Genomic DNA, 19,460 nt, shown 5'->3' on the forward strand with positions numbered 1-19,460 from the left:
TTTGATTGAAGGGAATACTAGAAACTAAGTAATAGCAAATAGAAATAAGTAAGGATGGAGTGCTTAATCCATACATCAGTTTTGTTACCAAAACGACTATTATTTTCGTAGTCGACATAGCGCCAAGTAGCGGAATTATCAGTACTGCTACTCGACACAAGATGTCACGTGTGTCGCGACTGACGAAAAGTGTATTGCACAACAATTTACAACTAATATTACAAGCAGAAGTAGTTGAAAATTGAGTTCCGGTTAATCCGGTTAAAATATTAGACTTTCCGTTCGTCGCGACATCTATTGTCGAGTAGCAGTACTGATAATTCCGCTACTTGACGCTACATGTCGACCACGAAAATAATAGTCGTTTTGGTTACAAAACTCATGTATGGAGTGAGCACTCTATGCTTACTTATTTCTCTAGTCTATGGTAATAGTTACTTTTACTTGTGCGTCTTGTAAAAATTAAAGTGCTTATTCTGGATAAATCAAAAAATAGTTAACTTCATCATCTTGATTATATCAGATTTTTCTAAATTGAAATGAAATTAAACGCAATCGAATAAGTTATTTATTCTGAGAGTAAACTTGTTTATTTTATTTATTTATACAGGTATTGTGCAGGTTAAAGCGCGCGGTTGTTTTATGCGATAAACGCAGCGTTAAACGCAATGCCATTTTTCATTGTCAAGCGCATTGCCATTTTTTCTACTTTCCGTTGACGCATGCGTTCACCGCTGCGTTTATCGCATATAACAACCGCGCGCTTAAATGTTACTTTTATGTAAGATTCTTGTTAATATATTTTATATTATATGTACTTTGATAACTCCGCATATTATATATATTTTGGAAGTACAGTTAGCATCAAATAAATAGTGAAGGCCAAAGTGGCCCAATATAATATATCGTAACACACCTTTGTTACCATAGATATGGGGCGTGTACCGATATATGTGGCTTTCCATTAGAGAAGGGTCCTTATGCTTTATCTGTAATAAGGACCTTTTTATCAGAATTTCTATTGGAATTTCAGATAGTAACGTCCTTATTGCACTTGAAGCATAAGGACTCTTCTGTGATGGAAAGCCACATATTTGGCCACTGGCCGTCACTATCTACTTAATGTTGACTGTACAGGTATGCGCTGTAGGTAGTCCTCAAATGTGTTCGAAAAATACAACCAAAAAATTCTTATAAAGAGAATCTAATGCTATACATATAGGTATAGATGTTGTAATGTTTAGAAAGGTTCGATTCCTGACGCAATAAAGGTACACTAATCTTAATGATGCTATTTAGTGGCGTCAATGTCATATTATATATTTTACAAATGTAAAGGTTATACCTATATATAATATATATATGGGCTAAGTTTTTGTAAGACTCAAATTGATTATACTCTTATTGTGTCCACGCTCAAAAATATTTAACTGACTCAGAAGAGAATGTCTCATTTTCTTTGAATATCGTTTAGGTGCCAAAACACCTTGAATGAGGACTGATTGTCGAGTTTTATAGGTGCCGAGTTTGAAACCCTCTGGCCACGCGGTCCTACTGCCTTTGTCCTACCAAACGGACCATTATGAACTTTTTTCCCCCTTGGTCCGTTTAACTAATCGGACTATTGAAACTGACGTTTTCTTAGACCCCGTCTCACTAATCGGATCACGCGTTCTAGACATGAGTAACGCGAACGCGACCCGCATACAGCATAGACTCATAGAACCTATATAGGTGCGACGATGAGCGAAGCGAGGAAGAGTGTGTTAGGTGAACTGTGACCAAAACCGACACATTTTATTGTACGATATTGATTTACATTACATTAAAATAAGAAAAAAAAATGTAATGAATGATATAGACTAGTCCCTGTGACCAAATTAGTTCATTTGGTCCGATCGGTAGGACGAAGTGGAATTACAATTCCTGGTAGTCCGATAAATCGGACTAAGCGAAAAAAACTGTTCATGTGGTCCGATTGATAGGACAAAAAGGCAGTAGTACCACGGCCAGAGCGGTTTGAAAAGCCATCTTCTTTTATATTGAAAAGTAATTTATAAGAATTATAAGACAATGTTTTCTAATAAATGTTACTGTGTATTGCAGGGTGACTGAACCCGGGTAAAGTGAACTAATGGAACACCTACAAATTAACAGAAAGGAAGGTGACTTTGACATGGTCCTACGGTGGCCTAGTGTCTCATTAGTTGACTGTTCCTACCCAACTTAGGAGTAATAAATAGATTAATGTACTTTATGAATTTAGCAACTTGCTTTGTTACATTGATGTTAGATTGTTACTATTGTTAGCATATATTATATATTCTGCTGGATTTATATTGATTTTATATTAACCAAAATACTTACAGGACTATATTATTTTGTTCACGATTTTGTAAAAAATGCCCGAATATTATTTACTTGCAGTTTTACTCCAGTCATTATCATCCAATGATATAAATTTTCAATTTATTTATAGACTTCCGACTTCGTATGTACTCGTATTAGGTAGTAACGTACGTGAAAAAATCTCGTATCTTATCATTCATTCGTACATACGTACATGATCTTATACATACGTTGAAACACAGTAAATATGCATGGAACCAAAGAGAATTAAGAAGACATAGTGCTCACTCCATAAATCACTTTTGTTATCAAAATGACTATTATTTTCGTAGTCTACATCTAGCGTCAAGTAGCGACTCTAAATGTCACATGTGTCGCGACTGACGAAAAGTGTATTGCTCAACAGTTTATAAAGTTCCGGTTAATCCGGTTATCATATTAGCTGAAAATCGTAGAGCATTAGACTTTCCTTTCGCCGCGAAATCTATTTTCGAGTAGCAGTACCTACTGATAATTCCGCTACTTGACTGATGCCGACTACGAAAATAATAGTCGTTTTGGTAACAAAACTAATGTATGGAGTGAGCACTATGTCTTCTTAAATTCTCTTTGATGGAACTCATCTGCGCTTTCCACTGCAAATGCATCTTTTTTGCTCCAGTTTTCTTATACATCATCTCAAGTATTCCATCTTTTAAAATAAATGAAAGTTTTCTTAACGTAGGATGGGATATTCCTACTTACCTAATACCCACCTACCCAAAATACCTATTACCTAAGTACCTACACTACCTACCTAATGTTTATCATATTAGGTACTACTACGATGTAAATAGAGTATGTACCTATTACCTACTATGTACCTATTTAACGCCTATTGGATAGTTTGCAAAGCAAATAGACGGCTTTGAACCAATTTACTGCAATTAGTATGTAATTATTGAATTTACCGCAAATAACGGTAAATATTGACCCGAGAGCCTACTAATTTGATGCAATAAACAATTATACGAGATTACATTACAATTAACATTGACTAGTTCAGATCATGAATATATCAGCGAACAGCGAAGATAAAACAGTATATATCGCAGACATACTGTTATATATAATAGATTAACTCTTAGGCTATGATCCCTAACCTTGGATAACCCTAAACGTGACCTAAAATCTGAACGTGAAATGAAATCTCAACGTGAAATCTGACTATTTGCTCTCAAATTTTAAAGAAATAACACCTTGTACATATAACAGTTTTCACTTGAAAAAGTGATAACGAAATTTTCAAGCACAACGACGAATATACAGTCAGCGAGACGAATATACAGTTAACGAAGGTTGACGGCTTTTAGCGGTTCTTGTACAGTCGCCATCAGATATATTTGATCAACAAAGGTGCTCAAAAATATCTGAACACGCGCTCTAGCGCCTTGACAATAGAGGCATTGTCAGATATTTATGAGCAACTTGGGCGCTCCGATATATCTGATGGCGACTGTACTACGCCGCAAGCCGCACTCCCTACTTAGGCCACCAAACGAAGACCCAAACATTGCCAATTTTGGCATAGTTGTAGGGATTGGTGTATATAATTTGTTCTAAGGTCGTTTTTTTTTAGTTTTTCGTAAATAACTCCGGTAGCCCATATCAAAAAACAGTCTTTTACGTTTTACGAAAGTTATTTACGAACAACTATAAAAAGGGACCCTAAATCAGATGCACTAACTACCTAACCTAACCTAACCGACACTTAGTTTATACTCTTATTAACCTACCTACACGTAAAGCTAACGCTAATCCGTCCTCAATCTCAGCTAACAGTCTAATAGAATTGCAGCTCGTTTATCGTCCGGCGTGACAACATTTAAATCCGATCGGTGCGGCCGGCGGCGCGGTCGCTTACCGAAAAACGCGCTCCCGGAATTTTACGACCAGCTTATCAAGAGATAAAAGTTATGATTATAGATTAGTGGGTCAGACATTAAAAATATTAAGTGATTGTATAATTTTTGGATACAATAGACATGGTTCTCTTCGATCTGTTATTATCAGCCGGTTTAACTACGGCGGCATTGGTCTCGTATTTGTTATTATTTAAGAAAGCACCAACAAGAAATGGGCCCTACAAATCACCAGGTCAGTCTATAAAACTATATAGTATATTAGTTTATTAAGTTTTTTCAGGCGTCTTGGTTTTCTACTATTTGTAGGTAGGTATTTAGCTGCTAAGGATAAGTACTTAGTTGAATATTTGCGCAATTTTTAAAACTCGTGAAGAGTTTATACCTATGCTTTATAAATAATAAATAAAGGAAGTCATGAAAATTAACAACACTCAGTTTAAGTAGATAAGTAGGTACCTACTATTTTAAAAGTAGGTACATATTCTATGTTCTAACTAAATTGTTTTGAGCGTTTGTTATCTCTGTAAAAAAATGCCACTGACCCTTTTGATATTTTATCTAATTAATTATTATTAGGCAAAACATTATCTTTAATCGTTTTCAGATAATACTTTAAATGATATCATAATTCTTAAAATCACCGTACAATGCTTTCTGCGGAAAAGCAACTAAGTACCTACAATACTAAACAAAGAATTAAAAAATACCTGGACCAAGCAATACCTATACTTACCTAATATTGATTCAAAATTGAAACCTCTTTTGCTAAATAAACGTTAGGTAAATAGTAGCTAAGCTGAGCTCCACCACATCATACACAGCTACATTTGTACAGTTTTACATACCTATACCTACCATATATCTTACCTAAAATGACGAAACAAAAAAATTCTAGTCAAGTTATAGTGTCAACTCTTAGGTATTTAATAATTTGTGCTGCACAGGATGGAATTACTACCTAAAGCTGGTCTGCGCGCGGTGGGCTGTCAGACGATGGAAGTCCCGAAGAAAGGCCACATGTCTAACAGAAGACTCGCCACTTCCCACCCACACGTCCGAGGGCCTGGACAGTATCAGCATCAAAGCGACGTCACCGCAGGGACCCACCGTGTTACTCGGAATACGCAAGTTGTCTGGAAAAACGCCGTTAGCAGAAATCACTCTCCACGTGAAGCTAGCGGACGGGAGCTCTTACAAATTACTACGTAAGTCGACCTTGATACTATGTCACGGATAAATTAATGCGTGATCTTCCATATCTATAACCTTTTATAAACTAAACGTAACTACAATCAAAACAATATGCATGTCACATCACATTACATTACAGATTTATCGCTTTTTTTCCTTGTTTGTTAGTGGGTAAATAGTGTAAATAGCTACTTAGCTGCACTTCTTAACGGCAATACAAATAGTTCACAAGAAGAAAGTCTTGAATTCTGTAAACAATCAGTGATGTTGTTGTAAGTTTCTAGGTAGGTACCTAGTAGGTACTTAGGCGCCCATTATTTATATCATACTACGATCCAGAATTTAAGAATGTCTAAATTGAGGGCAAGTGGACAGGTCATTGGTAAACTAGGTATTTCACGTTGTCATTATTGAATGTTGAGGCAACAGTAGATACGCAACGTTAACCAACTTTAGTTATTCGTCTCTTGGGTCAATCAACGAGTTCTTATTTATTTAAATGGTTGTCAATTTGCTAGTTACCGCCTATACCTAGACCTAGAATAATTATAGCTTACTCCGCAGATAAAACTGCGCATTTGCTACGTGGCATCACGTTCGTATGACCATATTGAGTTGACCATCAACTGGGCTAGACCTAAACAGGCAGCTACCAGTTAGTATCTGGAGTGGGGGGAATGAAATAAACATCCAATTTATTTGAAAACGCCGAAGACAAGAGTGTCCTAATTTCGGCAATTTTGAACTGCCTACCTAGACATTTATTTGTAGGAACACGAGAATAATAAGGTATAGAGCTAAATTTTAATGTTCTATTTTTGGATGTTAAGGTAGGATGTTACAAGGTTGTTTTCAATGGAATTTTATTAGCTACTTAATAAATTTAATGAATTCTAGTGATTTCTAGATACTTTAAAGGAGGTTAATTCAGTCGATCAGTTGCAAAATAAATTGCATATTTAGCCAAGCGAAAATAGTACATTTCGATGCTGGTGCGGAAAGTATGTCATTACTTCACGAGTACCGAGATATCAACGGGACGAGTGAAGAATGACATATCCGCACGTGTATCGAACGAAGTTTTTTAATACAGTTGCGGACAAATAAGAAAAGCAACAAGTAAGGAATGGAATTTGAAACTTTTATATTATTAATTCTGTGACACTGACATCATTGACATAGACATTATGAAGAGCTGTTTTTCTAGCTTTTATTCGACTAGAATAGATTTTGTTATTATTATTGAACCCACTTCAATGAAAGTTTTTTTTTTTCAAATGCATGTTCTATAACACAGAAACAATTGTAAATATTAAAACATTGTACTATTATTACCTAAATATCGTTATTTACGATTACTTGTGTATCGTATATTTATAAAAACAATATCGAATGTTGCCTTTGAAAACTTAAAACATTCTTGCAGTGAGAAAATACGCCTCTTCTTTGACAGGCGTTCCGTTCCATTCAGACAACTTATTAAGAACGGTTTTTCAACATTAAAAAATTAACTTATAATGATGAAGAGGTAAGTAATAAAATATGAAATATGCATATTTTTCGTATTCTTACATTAACAGTAGGTTTTTATGTTGATTACAACGTTTTAAGGAAACTAATATTAACACTCATCAATAAGTAGTCATGAATTGGAACAAGTAAAAATTTAAAAAAATTGGAAAAGTAAAAAGCACTAGTTCGCGAAAACCAACTTTCCGCACGTTAAACAGCCACGAAAAGTAGCACTTTTTGAGCAACTGTATTAAAAATAACGTTTTGGACTGCAATATCGACGAAGTCGAAAGTTCAGGTAACATTGTTTTCGGTAACATGTCGAGGTCAGTCGCAGTCAAGGTTTAGTAGTACCAGGGTACATACTGTCGTAATAATTGTACAGGAAATTCCACCATTCATTGATTAGACTAAAGGTAAATTTTATCTACTATTGAAAGGTGTTTGGAGGAGGTTCATTCATTCATCTAATATTTTTATAAACAAATACTGTTTATAAAGTGATACCTAGCACACACAATCTCAATCAACATACATATATACCTACCAGCCCTATGAGTTACTCAAAAGGTATCGTATCGACATGTGAAAGTTAAAAAAATATTAAAGAAACTAAAACTAAGCGTTTTCTGAAAATGATTTACACCACCACAACTAAACTGAAAAATCCCTCACAATAGTATTAATAATATTGAAATCGTATGAGTAGAGCCGGGGCAGCTATTACACAGTAGGGGCAAATAATCTATCAGATTTTTCACATACATTTGCATATATGTATATTTTTTTTAACACTTACTGTCCGTGTATTAAGTACATGACATGCACCGTTAAACTACTCTGTCACGCCTACGTGACGTCAGAAATTAATTGCTCTATACATTTGTGCATTTGCATTGCATTGCATCGTGAAAGCGAGGGGCAGTTAGTGTTAATAATTTATCAAAAACGGCTCCAGCAATTTCGATGAAATTTACAATATAGGGGCGTAGGACGACAATTCGATTAAGCTAGGGTACATTCTGAAAATAATTAATTTGCCCGAGTTTTCGCGGTAGCCCGGTGGGTACTATATAAATTGTAATGATGCGATTTAATCTTTAACCATCCATCCATCCATCTAGGTTTTTTGTTGGTAAGATTCCCTTTTGAGTGTTTAAAAAAAAATAAGGAATACAATATTTATAAGTTTTATAACATATATACATTGGTGGGTTAACATGTGACACCCTGCAAGGGCAAGGGGGTGCTGGGGACTTCACATACACCTTAGGGACTCTAAATAATAGTATGTATTTATTACTGTTACTATAGATCACCCAGACACAGCAGTAGGAGTTTGGGAGGCCGCCGATGGAACATGGCACGCAGGAGGCCTCAAGATACAATTGCTAGAGAGACACATGCGCCTGAGGATCATCTACAACGGCCTCGTCACTAAAGTTGGGGACAACACTACACATCACGCTAAGTTCAATGCCCTGTAAGTCAATATTACCAAGAATTGGCCTGATGACAATATTTGAAATCCCATTAATATTGTCGGTACACTTGTATTGGTTCCGAAAAACACAATATTTCAGCTGTAGGTACAATAAGTTTTAACATAAATAATTGCATTTTTTTATAGCTACTTTAAACCTCGCGCGAAAACGGTTTAGTTGGTGGTAGGGTGGCAGATATTGTTTACATGAGTACTTTACACACGAATATATTACTTTACATACTTACAGTTACGAATTTCCCTTGAACCTGTAAAATGTACCAAAAGTGGAATCTTGAGCGTTGAGAGGGTTTCTACGCATGAAAGGCGAAACAAACTTTGCCACCGAGTGAAACAAAATTTTTCAACACACAAACGTGAGGAAAATACCTGCTAACTGAAAAATAGAATTACAAATCAAATGCAACTTAACGTTATTAAATATTTTCATTTCTCATGCTCTGAAAGTGGGTCATTGTTTATCTATGAAGTGTGCAGAAAGTGATACGTTTATGCTCTAGGGCGTCTTACTTTCCAAGTAGGTACACTTACTTTTTTTCAGTTTTTTACGATAAGCAATTAACCTCACACCTTAAGGGTCTCCGGCAAGCTCCGTTCTCCATACTAACTTAGTTCCGCTCTCATTTTAAAACGACTATCTAGATTGCTCTGAAACTTTGTACTTACAATAGGATAAGGTATATTTATGTCTGTAATTAGTTTATGTAGCTTCAGCGGATTTAAGTTTTATATGAAAAACTTGTTTTTGCTCTTTTTCGTTTGTTTTATTAAGTGGAGCTATATAAACTAATTTCAGACCTAGATATACCTCATGTCATTGTATGTGCAAAGTTTCATTACAATCCATCACGTAGTTTTTAAATGAGAGCGCAACTACGTTTGTATGGGAAGGTACAATTCGGCCGAGCTTGCCGGGGACTCTTAACTAGATCTCCGTGACCTTAACTAGATCGTCGGACCATCTTATTGTGGGTCTTCTAATGCTGCGTTTTCCGGTGATTTTTTGAATTTGGGCTTCAGAAATATATCAAAGTACACTGGCAAACGTACGTTTAGGTAGGTAGTGTACTTACAACCATATATTTAGACAACTGTAATAATATAAGTACATCGTGCAACACCTAATCACTTTCTGTATAGAACAAAAGACATCAACGCGTCTTTAACCCGTTGATACCGTCAACTGGGGTGAATAGGGATGGAAGGGGTGAATAGGGACAAAACTTTAAATGAGATTTACCTAAAATATTCTTAAAAACCACCCTCACAAATTGTATCATACAAAATCTAGTATTATTTTGAATCGTATGACACAATTTGTGTAGGTAGTTTTTAATACATTATCAGGGAAATCTCATTTCAAGTTTTGTCCCTATTCACCCCTGCCGTCCCTATTCACCCCGGTTGACGGTATCTACTGAGAAATGTAACGAAGTGCAGGCCTGTTGGGTTAAAGACGCGTTGATGTCTTTTGTTCTATACAGAAAGTAATTAGGTGTTGCACGATGTACTTGTAATTGTGACCATTATTTTCGTCCATCTAATGTAATTGTGATTATTTCTATTGTAATTGTAAGTAGTTAATTTGAATTATATTTTATTGATTTCCTAATGTGAGTATTAGAATCTCAAAATTGTTGACATTAATTTTTATGTGAATTTGAATAATTTATTAACATGTGAATTTTAATTTATTATAATTTTTGTAATCAATTTGTATTATGTAATTGACAGTGTATGATTAATACCAAATAAAAATCTATCTATCTACCTAAGTAGTTGGTTTTATTATTTCGGTCAATCCTTCCCCGGTCCCGGTCGGTTGCTGTCCCCTCGCACAGTGGCATTGACTCCCGGTGTTATGGCGACCGCAATTATTGTTAATCAATGATTTTCATAAGACACGGTACAGGTGTTACATTGAAATAGTACTGCCAAACTGCAAAACAGTTTGATGGCAGTTAGTTTAGCTCTTGTAATACATTTGTGTCAATTAAATAAAAACGTTCACTATTATTAATTACGCGCGTGCGATAGAGACAGGAAAAGGTGGTGGTACGATATTGTTGGTGCTTAGCGTCCTTAATTTACTCAGTACCTATTGTTTCTTTTGTTACAGTTGGATAGCGGCGTCGAATCCGGTGCGGTATCCCGAAGATTGGAGCGACGAGTTAGCGGCAGGAGCACTCGCGCTTGAGCCCTGGCGGGATGGGGACTGGCCCAATATTTTGTGAGTGATGGTACCTATTTTATCTACGCACATATCGTTAGTGCTCTAAAATGCGTTCAGAAACCGTAGGAAATGACCAGCATTATTACAACCAATTTTACTATGAGAACTTTCTTATCTGTGGTAGTAGGTAAAAATCTGTACTTTAATGTTATTACATTATAGATTTTTGTAAGGTTAGGAGTTTAAATTTGGAACAGCTGTCGGAACTCAAGTGGGTCTCTATTCTAGTATCCATAGATATGAAAACAGTTATCGATACGAAACGTCAATTCAGTATGTTTTTTTAATATAAACATGAGAATAGGGACTTCATTCGTTTGTCTATAAATAAATAAATAAACATTCGTCTTGACGAAGGATCGAATTGCCGCCATTACTGTTGTCATTTGTTTGTTGGTTTTTGCTGTTACGAAAGTAGAGTTGTGAAAACAGATACAGGCCAGTAACAATACACAGATGATTATAAAATGATAAATTTAGCATGCATCCTAACACAATTCCCACTAGGAGTTCAGGCATTAATTTTAGGACAGCGTTGTAATCGGAACTTAAACAGATGTCCTTACTTATACTAAAACTTAACAATATCGATATTGCGCTTGAAGTTAGATCGCGTATTTTAGTTAAAAATATGAGTAGTTTGTTTCTGTATTTGTTCAAATTTATTTTTATTGCATTATTTTAATATCTATAGTCTATAGATATTTTAGATAGCACTATAGTAGCAATGCAGGTCATTTCCCTACGGCTTCTGAGCCCATCTTAGAGTACTCATGGTATGTGTGTAGATAAAGTAGTGTATGCAACTGTACATAATTAGGCCTTAAAACACTCGTGTGATTCTATTATGAAACTCGCTGACGCTCGTTTCATAAAACCACACTATGTTTTAATGCCTCTCATTATGTATCAGTTGCATAAACTACTATAAAATAATCGTAGGTACTTACCTAGACCAGTACCATGACCGTGACGTCACTATAGGTATTCGTTTTCATATAAATTCCATATTAGCAAATCATTTTGACAGTAATAAGCTGATTTGACTAGTAGGAAAGTAGCCTATTCTCATTATATTAAGACAAACCGTTATTCTTAATATTGAACTTGGCTCTCATTTCACATTTCTGTTTTTGATCGCCGCGTCTGTCTGTTTGTATGTATGTCTCAATGTTCGCGATAAACTCGAAAACTACTGAACGGATTTTCATGCGGTTTTCATCTATCAATAGAGTGATTCTTGAGGAATGTTTAGGTTAGGTATAATTAGTTGAGGTTTTGTGTAACCCTTGCGAAGCCAGGGCTGGTCGCTAGTATTAACACAAACCGTTCCGGGCATACCTACTTCAACAAAAATTTTGATTTTATTTTATTTTATTTAAAAGGCACACTAAACAGACAATATTCAATATTATTACAAAAAATACTTAAGTGGTAGGTATTATGTAAGAATGCCATCCAAAGCAAGCATGCGCAACAAGAGAAGATAACAACGACCAAAAACTATCCTAAAATTATAAAATAATCCAAACTACACTAAATTACAAATTACAAAATTTCACAAATAATTATTACATGTCAAATTGCTTAATATGATTGGGAAGTATAATGATGGCCGAGAACTCTAACAACCTGCCTCCTAAATACTGCCAGCCGTCAGTCGAAAATGTCAATTTCTCTGTGTTACTGGCGACACATTCTGACGATTGGAATGTAAAAAGAGGTATTATTTCTGTAGATCTGAAGGGCGAAAGTCTTAGGAGCACGGGATCTAAATCGAGAAGTATTGAATGTAACTATAGGGATAGTAAGCTGGGCGAGTCAATTTTGTAATGATTTGTACATTGTGATTCGTTTAAAATTCGTTTAAAATAATGTAGAAGTGTGTGAAGGAATAATAAGTCATGTAAGAGCCGACGAGATTCAAGAGATTGATTATCAGAAGATCGACTTGCTGGTGTTTGGACCCTTATCGCATTTATTCAAACAATCAGCATGTAATTTGTTTAGATAATCGAATACCGAAGTTTATCGTTTAATCAAGGATATTGTTGTGTAGTTCCGTTATATAAATTTCATTATTTGTATTCATTAACATTTTTTTATTTTTTGCACCTGACTTGTGTTGCCGACAAAAATCATAAACTTTTTAGATTTTTTACGTTTTTGTGAATCAACATAGGTAGTAATTATCATGTTTATCGTATAATTTTTTTACAGCTTTATTATGACTTAATTTTACAGCGCTTTGCGCCCCTTGGCTGTAATGCTGTAATATTGTATATTTGAGAAACACGCGCCATGATCATGGACGCAAGCGAGCCAATATAAACTTTACTTCAGTGTATAGTGAGCGCCAAAGTGGCCAAAAAAACGTAACACACCTTTGTAACCATATAGTCGTATACCGATATATTGGGTCACTTTGATCTGCTGACTGTACGAAGGTTAACATTGACAGCATCCGACATATTACGTTAAGAAGCGTTCTGGCGGCGAGCGCCGTGGCACGGGTGCTCTTGAAGTTCCATGTTTCCATAATTTAGACTTGATTATCGTGGAATGGGTTCTCTCTCTGGTCATTCCCTCATGACCGAGGATCGTGTGTGTCACTGGATAATCCATATTTGAAGTTTATGATTTGCCTCCATCGGCATCTCTTACAACAGAGCAAAACTTAGAGGAATTAAGTCCTTCAATTGGCCGGGATATTTTTCCGCTCTGTCAATAGGGATAATGGGTAGGTAAACAAAGCTTGCGATTTTCGTACCTAAATAGGTAATCACCTGCCATAATGTTGCCAAATTATTAGTTAGGTACAGTAAACAATATTTTACGATTGCACATATTACGCACATGGTGTGTTTGAGGAAGCGGAGTATGTTGATAAATCCTTAGGAATTAGGTTGAGTACCTAGTACTTACGATAAGGCCTTAGGTACCTGTTGAGTGTTGTATGAGATTGATGTGTAAGTAAATAAAATAGCATCACTGATATTATATCATAAATAGTAGGTATAACTGTTGGGTTGGTATCTATACTGGGCCCTTAAATAATTTTTCGAGGCGCCACATTAGACGTCATATCCCTTACCTTAGGCAACTTCCTCAGTATTACTATCGAGCAATAGGTATATAATAGAATGAAGACCGCCGCAAATTTCGTCTAGAGTCAGACCAAAGCTGACTCGGCACAGATTTTGCAGTGATGATGGAAGAGTCACCAAAAACATCAAAATATGAATAATTAGTAATTAGTGCCACTTTAAAGTGTGGACTTTGTCACTTTAAAGAGTTCAAAGTCCTAGCTGTCTGTGCCAGTATGTGCAGAGTTAACTTAGGCGCACTCTCCTTGTTTAAAAAACAGAGTTGGGCTTTTTACCGATAAAGACTGTATGCGGCTCAAGTTTTTTCCTTAAAAATCTTTACGAGTTTTTTTCACGAGACCGTAGTCGGGTTGAAGTTTTTTTCGCATTTTAAGTACCTACCATACCTACCTTTTCGTTTATGTTAATTATGTCACAAACAAAACTCGTCACCGAACGTAGACACGGCCACGACAAGTATAAAATAACCAGTATATAACAACCAGAATATTTGTTCAGGGATAGATGGGAAGACGGCGGCTGGTTGCAATGGGGCGTGGTGCAGGGCCGGTTCCAGGTCTTCGACCAGGACGTGGCGACTACGAGCGAGTACTTGCAGGTAACGAGAAAATTCTAGAGTAAGCCTCTCATAAAAGCTAGACTGTCGATCTGGTAATGGTAGAAATGATTCAGTGGATGACATTGGCAAGTGGTCCACTATTCCGCCTAATCGGAGGAATTTTATATTTTATATCCAACATTGGGCGTATTTTAAAGGATATTCTGATGATCTGCAGGTTCGTGGTGTGAAGGAGCGCAGCTGGGCACCGCATGGGTACCAAGGTCTGAGGAGAACGGTGGGCATAATGGTAGCGGCGAAAGATGGTACCGCCGTACAGCTAAAAGCGGTGGCTTACAAGAACGTTTTGACGCAGTGAGTTAATCGTTTATCGTTTATTGGGAAGTTTTTTTTAATTCTTAATTTTAGTGTCGCAAAACTGAATATTAATTATCGTAAAAGTATTGATTAAAATAATCTCAATAATAATAGGATAGATAGTTAAAACAATCTTGTGTCTTCTTTTCTGTAAAAAAAAATTATGATCAGAACTTCAAATTAGTTATTTTTGTAATAATATACTATATAAGCTTCCTCTCATATTCTGCCTTGCTAGTTTGATGGAGTTTATTAAATCGAGCAAAAATTCTTTATACAATACATAAAATAACACTTCATTACAGGTGCTATTCTGGGTGTGTCCGATTCCCGGACTTCCAAGTGCAAAGTATCACGGCCACCGATTTCGTCATGTCAGACTTCTGCGAACTACCGGCCAGCATACCGAAGAGTTACACGATCAACGTTAGCAGTAAGTTCCATTGTTCGAGATGTTTTAAATAAAGATTTATCGTACATATACAATGATGTATAGTTACCGGTGGAGACTACAATTACAAGTTTCATTGTTCATGGTTCATGGTCAAACCTTTTTACCATCGCGATCAATGATCACACAGCGATCTTCAGGTGTTCAAAATTATCTAAATTCACCAATGTTCTTGAGAGAATACCTACATAGAAACGGGAGTACAAATAGTGAGGTGAAGATTTGCTGGATTGGATTGCAACGACTGAAAAAGAGAAACGTTAGAATTGGAAATAAGCATGCAACTTCGACGTTTAGAAAATCATGATGAACCTGCGATTCGCTATTTTTTTTCAGCAAAGAACAGGGACCTAAAAGTAGTGATACGGATCAACTCTGAAGGCGGACATTTGTTCAGCGGTGTGCCGTATCAGCAAGAAATGGTGTACCGCACGCTGGTGGTGGAAATTAATGGTGAACCCGGCACGGGGATTCTGGAGATGGGCTACCAACCGACAGGTGAGGATCGAGGCCTTTAAATGTTACTATTTCTTATTAATAATAAACACATGATAAACAACGGTTCTCAGAATTACCTACATGTATATTAGGTACAAGAAGAAATGGTTTGTTGCCAACATAACACACTGGACAGCGTTGCTGCACCTCATAACTCATAAGTAACTTACGATTCTTTATAAAACAGACCTAAATGACATTAGATGTAGACGAAATATGGACCGTCAGCAAAATAAATTTAAATTTGTTTCGAAGTTATTTTAATCCACTGAAAATTGTCCTCTAAACCTAGAGTTAGACCAAGCTAAGTTGGCATCGATTTTGAAAGTCCAGACAGTGCAAGTGTTATTTTGAACGTTAAACCTTTATGAAATTATGACGTTTAAATACGAGTAATACTTGCACTGCCTGGGCTATCAAAATCGCTGCCAACTTAGCTTGTTGTAACTATATTAAGTCTCCGGCAAGCTTGGCCAAATTTCACCTTCCCGTACAAACGGAGTTTCGTTCTCATTTTAAAACTACGTATACAATGACATGAGGTATATCTAGCCTGTAATTAGTTTATCCCACCAAAAACATTTCATGTAAAGTGTTGCCAAGACTAGGCGCATAAAGCTTTTACACTAAAAAGCTATCAGATCCGTAGTAGGTACCAAGACTTACTCTGTAAGTCCTAACTTTATAAGCTCTAACTGTATAAAGCCAACATCTTGGTCAAACGTACAGTACGGCTTGGCCGTTTCGTTGCTGTCAAATGGACAAATTGGACAATCCCTTACTGACACTCAGAATTTGAAAGACTTGTGTTACTACTTTATACAACAAGTCCACCGAGGGAGTGTTTATGTGACTGCAACGAAACGGCCAAGCCGTACTGTACGTTTGACCAAGATGTTGGCTTTATACAGTTAGAGCTTATAAAGTTAGGACTTACAGAGTAAGTCTTGGTACCTACTACGGATCTGATAGCTTTTTAGTGTAAAAGCTTTATGCGCCTAGTCTTGGCAACACTTTACATGAAATGTTTTTGGTGGGATTTCATTCATTTTTGTAAGAGTTGATATACCAGCTAGAAATGACAATTATTCGTTTATAGAATCTACGATAATATAATAATTTTAACATTAGATTTTTATAAAACTTACGTATTGCTAGCGCTATATATGTAGGGCCTATATAAATTATAAGTCAGAAATTTTAAGTATTATAAATTGTAAGTTTCTAGAAATTTTAAAGCATTTTTACCATAATCGGAATTGTTTTTAACGAAGTAAGCGTTAGTGAAGGTCTCCGATTCAGCTCACTCAATCGATTTTTGTGAATTTTGTGTTCATGTTTACTATTAAGTACATATTCCATTTTTGGAAAATATACAAAATCACGGAGTCATTTGTAGATCAGCGCCTAAAGAAGTAGCGGTTTCGATATCATTAGGCATTTTTTTCTTTTTGAGACGTGTGTTCTATCTACATGCAAACATCTAATGCAGAAATTTTATCTATTTAGATATTTAATTCTTAATGGAGAATAAGTAGCCAAATTTCACCTAGGGATCTAGATACTTTGGTGTTTAGGTACATTACATACTTACGTGCTATCGTGGTGCAGTTGGAAAACCACGGCTTTGTAGTGCGACGATTAGAGTTTGACATTTATTTTTTAAATTAAAATTTGAATTTAGCGAGTGCGAAGTGCGCGCCGTTCCGGCTCTCCGGCTATTCTTCTCTATAAGTCGTACGTATTACTCAACTTATTTTCGCGAAATTTTGTGAGCAGAATTTATTGAAAAAATATTAAAATCGCTCACTTATCACACGCGAGTCAAGAGGTTTATAAATGAGCTCTCCGAATATGCATACATTGTTACGGATCATACGGCCGCGTTACTCTGGTGTTTCGAGATCTCTACACGGCGCGAGTTGCCAATCGTTGGGAACTGTTTGATGGTACTGTGACATCCGAAAACAAAAAGTACAGTTTTATGTTTTTTTACACTTATTTAGGCTATGTTCGCGAGGTTCTACAGCTCACAGAACCTCCCTTGTGTTTAAAGTTCACCATCTCGCGTCACCGCGTTATCCCGGCATTTTTAGCCACGACACGGCTAATGGGAGCCTGGGGTCCGCTTGGCAACTAATTCCAAGAATAGGTAATAAGCGTAGGCACAAATTTTTACGAAAGCGATTTCCATTATTAGGATTAGTCCCGTTTCCTTACGATGTTTTCTTTCACGGAAACGCGACTATAAATATAATTTCGTACATAAGTTTCGAAAAACTGATTGGTACGAGCCGGGGTTTGAACCCGCGACCTCCGGATTGAAAGTCGCACGCTCTTACCGCTAGGCCACCAGGTCGTTATTCTTTATATTTGTCTAAAATATTCGATATCCTAAATGTCAAATAACTTATGCTTCTCAAATGCTACTGCGAACGGTAAATAGTCATATCATAATAGGAAGCTTACATTCACATATGACCTTTTATTTTCGGACGTCACTGCCGTCACTGGTGTGTCAGACAGAGTTCTCAACAGCTGGCTACTCGTAGGCATGTAGATATCTCGGACCCACCAGTGTAACCTGACCGTAAGCTCCGTAACAAAATAAGCGTAATCGGAGAGCTTACTTATACCGGTTTGTTTAGCCCTTCACTCGCGTGTGATAAGTAAGCGATTTTAATATATTTTTTAAAGTTCATTACGGCGCCATCCAGTGTTGAGTAGCTGTATTAGATTAGTGTTAGGCGAGCTATTTTGAAATAATTAAAGAACAGATTATGTTTCATAACTTTGACATTATATTTTAGACCGTGGTATATGTTACCTACAGTTGATATTCATTCTAAAAATGACAACCGGTAAAACCCTATTGGAATGGAAAGTTGCTATTAATATATGCCGCTAAATAGCTGTCATTTCATATTCACTAGTTTATTAATTCGTGCAAGAAACAGTGCCAATATAGAGGGCGCTATTTTGGCTGGTTTACGTGAACCTGGTTCAAATCGATACTTCGAAAACTTTTTGGTTTTTTTTACCGTTGTTTTTGTATTAGCATTCCGATCACTGCTACCACACAAAATTTCACGATTCTAGGACTTCAGGAACCAATGTTTTCAGGATTAGAGGTATTTTTAGGTACCCCCATTTTAAGGGGTTGCAGGGCGAAAGTTACAGATTTCTGGTCACCATATGTGTCTGCATACAGACCCATCCCTACATGCCAAATTTCAGCCTTCTAAGACTTCAGTTCAGGAAGTAGTCTGTATTTTCTATGACGCGAATTTCATGTGTTTCGGACAGTGAAAATTAAGGTACTATAAAATTTTAAGTATAATAGGTAGCTTAATAAAACTTGGTGTTTTTGATAAGTCTACTGAGTACATGGTATACAAAAAATTTCAGCTCTCTAGCATTGTCCAAGCCGAAACTACGAGGGTTCGAAAATACGACGAAACGTGCCGAGAAAAGATATGCACTGCCTTTTGCCCATTGTCTCGTCTTGGCGGGGGCACGGCCGTGCCCCCAGATATAGCTCCAGTTTATAAAACAAACGAAATAGAGCAAAAACAAGTTTTGTATGAAAATCTTAAATTCAAAAAGAAGTGTATTGTTTTCAGCGTTCATGTTTGTATGTATGTGAGTTTCTTTATTCCACCATAACTTCTTTTACTATGGTATCTGAAGCTACATAAACCAATTACAGACCATATACATTATCTTATTGTAAGTACAAAATTTTAGAGCAATCTAGCGAGTCGTTTAAAAACGAGAGCGTCTCCATACACACGT

At 36.3% G+C, this 19,460-nt stretch overlaps 1 protein-coding gene across 1 annotated transcript in view; it reads left to right on the forward strand.

The window, feature by feature from the left end:
- The first annotated feature begins 4,205 nt into the window (after window positions 1–4,205).
- The window catches only part of LOC134755973 (putative phosphoenolpyruvate synthase), a 36,751-nt gene continuing 21,496 nt past the window's right edge, over window positions 4,206–19,460 (forward strand). The window contains exons 1-8 of the mRNA XM_063692698.1: window positions 4,206–4,485; window positions 5,198–5,458; window positions 8,271–8,439; window positions 10,580–10,690; window positions 14,299–14,398; window positions 14,577–14,713; window positions 15,022–15,149; window positions 15,504–15,665. Of these exons, the coding sequence (XP_063548768.1) occupies window positions 4,374–4,485; window positions 5,198–5,458; window positions 8,271–8,439; window positions 10,580–10,690; window positions 14,299–14,398; window positions 14,577–14,713; window positions 15,022–15,149; window positions 15,504–15,665 (1,180 nt within the window). The 5' untranslated portion in view covers window positions 4,206–4,373. The remainder of the gene's footprint in view (window positions 4,486–5,197; window positions 5,459–8,270; window positions 8,440–10,579; window positions 10,691–14,298; window positions 14,399–14,576; window positions 14,714–15,021; window positions 15,150–15,503; window positions 15,666–19,460) is intronic.

This window comes from Cydia strobilella, chromosome 3 (assembly GCF_947568885.1).
Source record: "Cydia strobilella chromosome 3, ilCydStro3.1, whole genome shotgun sequence".
NCBI classification, from domain to species: domain Eukaryota; kingdom Metazoa; phylum Arthropoda; class Insecta; order Lepidoptera; family Tortricidae; genus Cydia; species Cydia strobilella.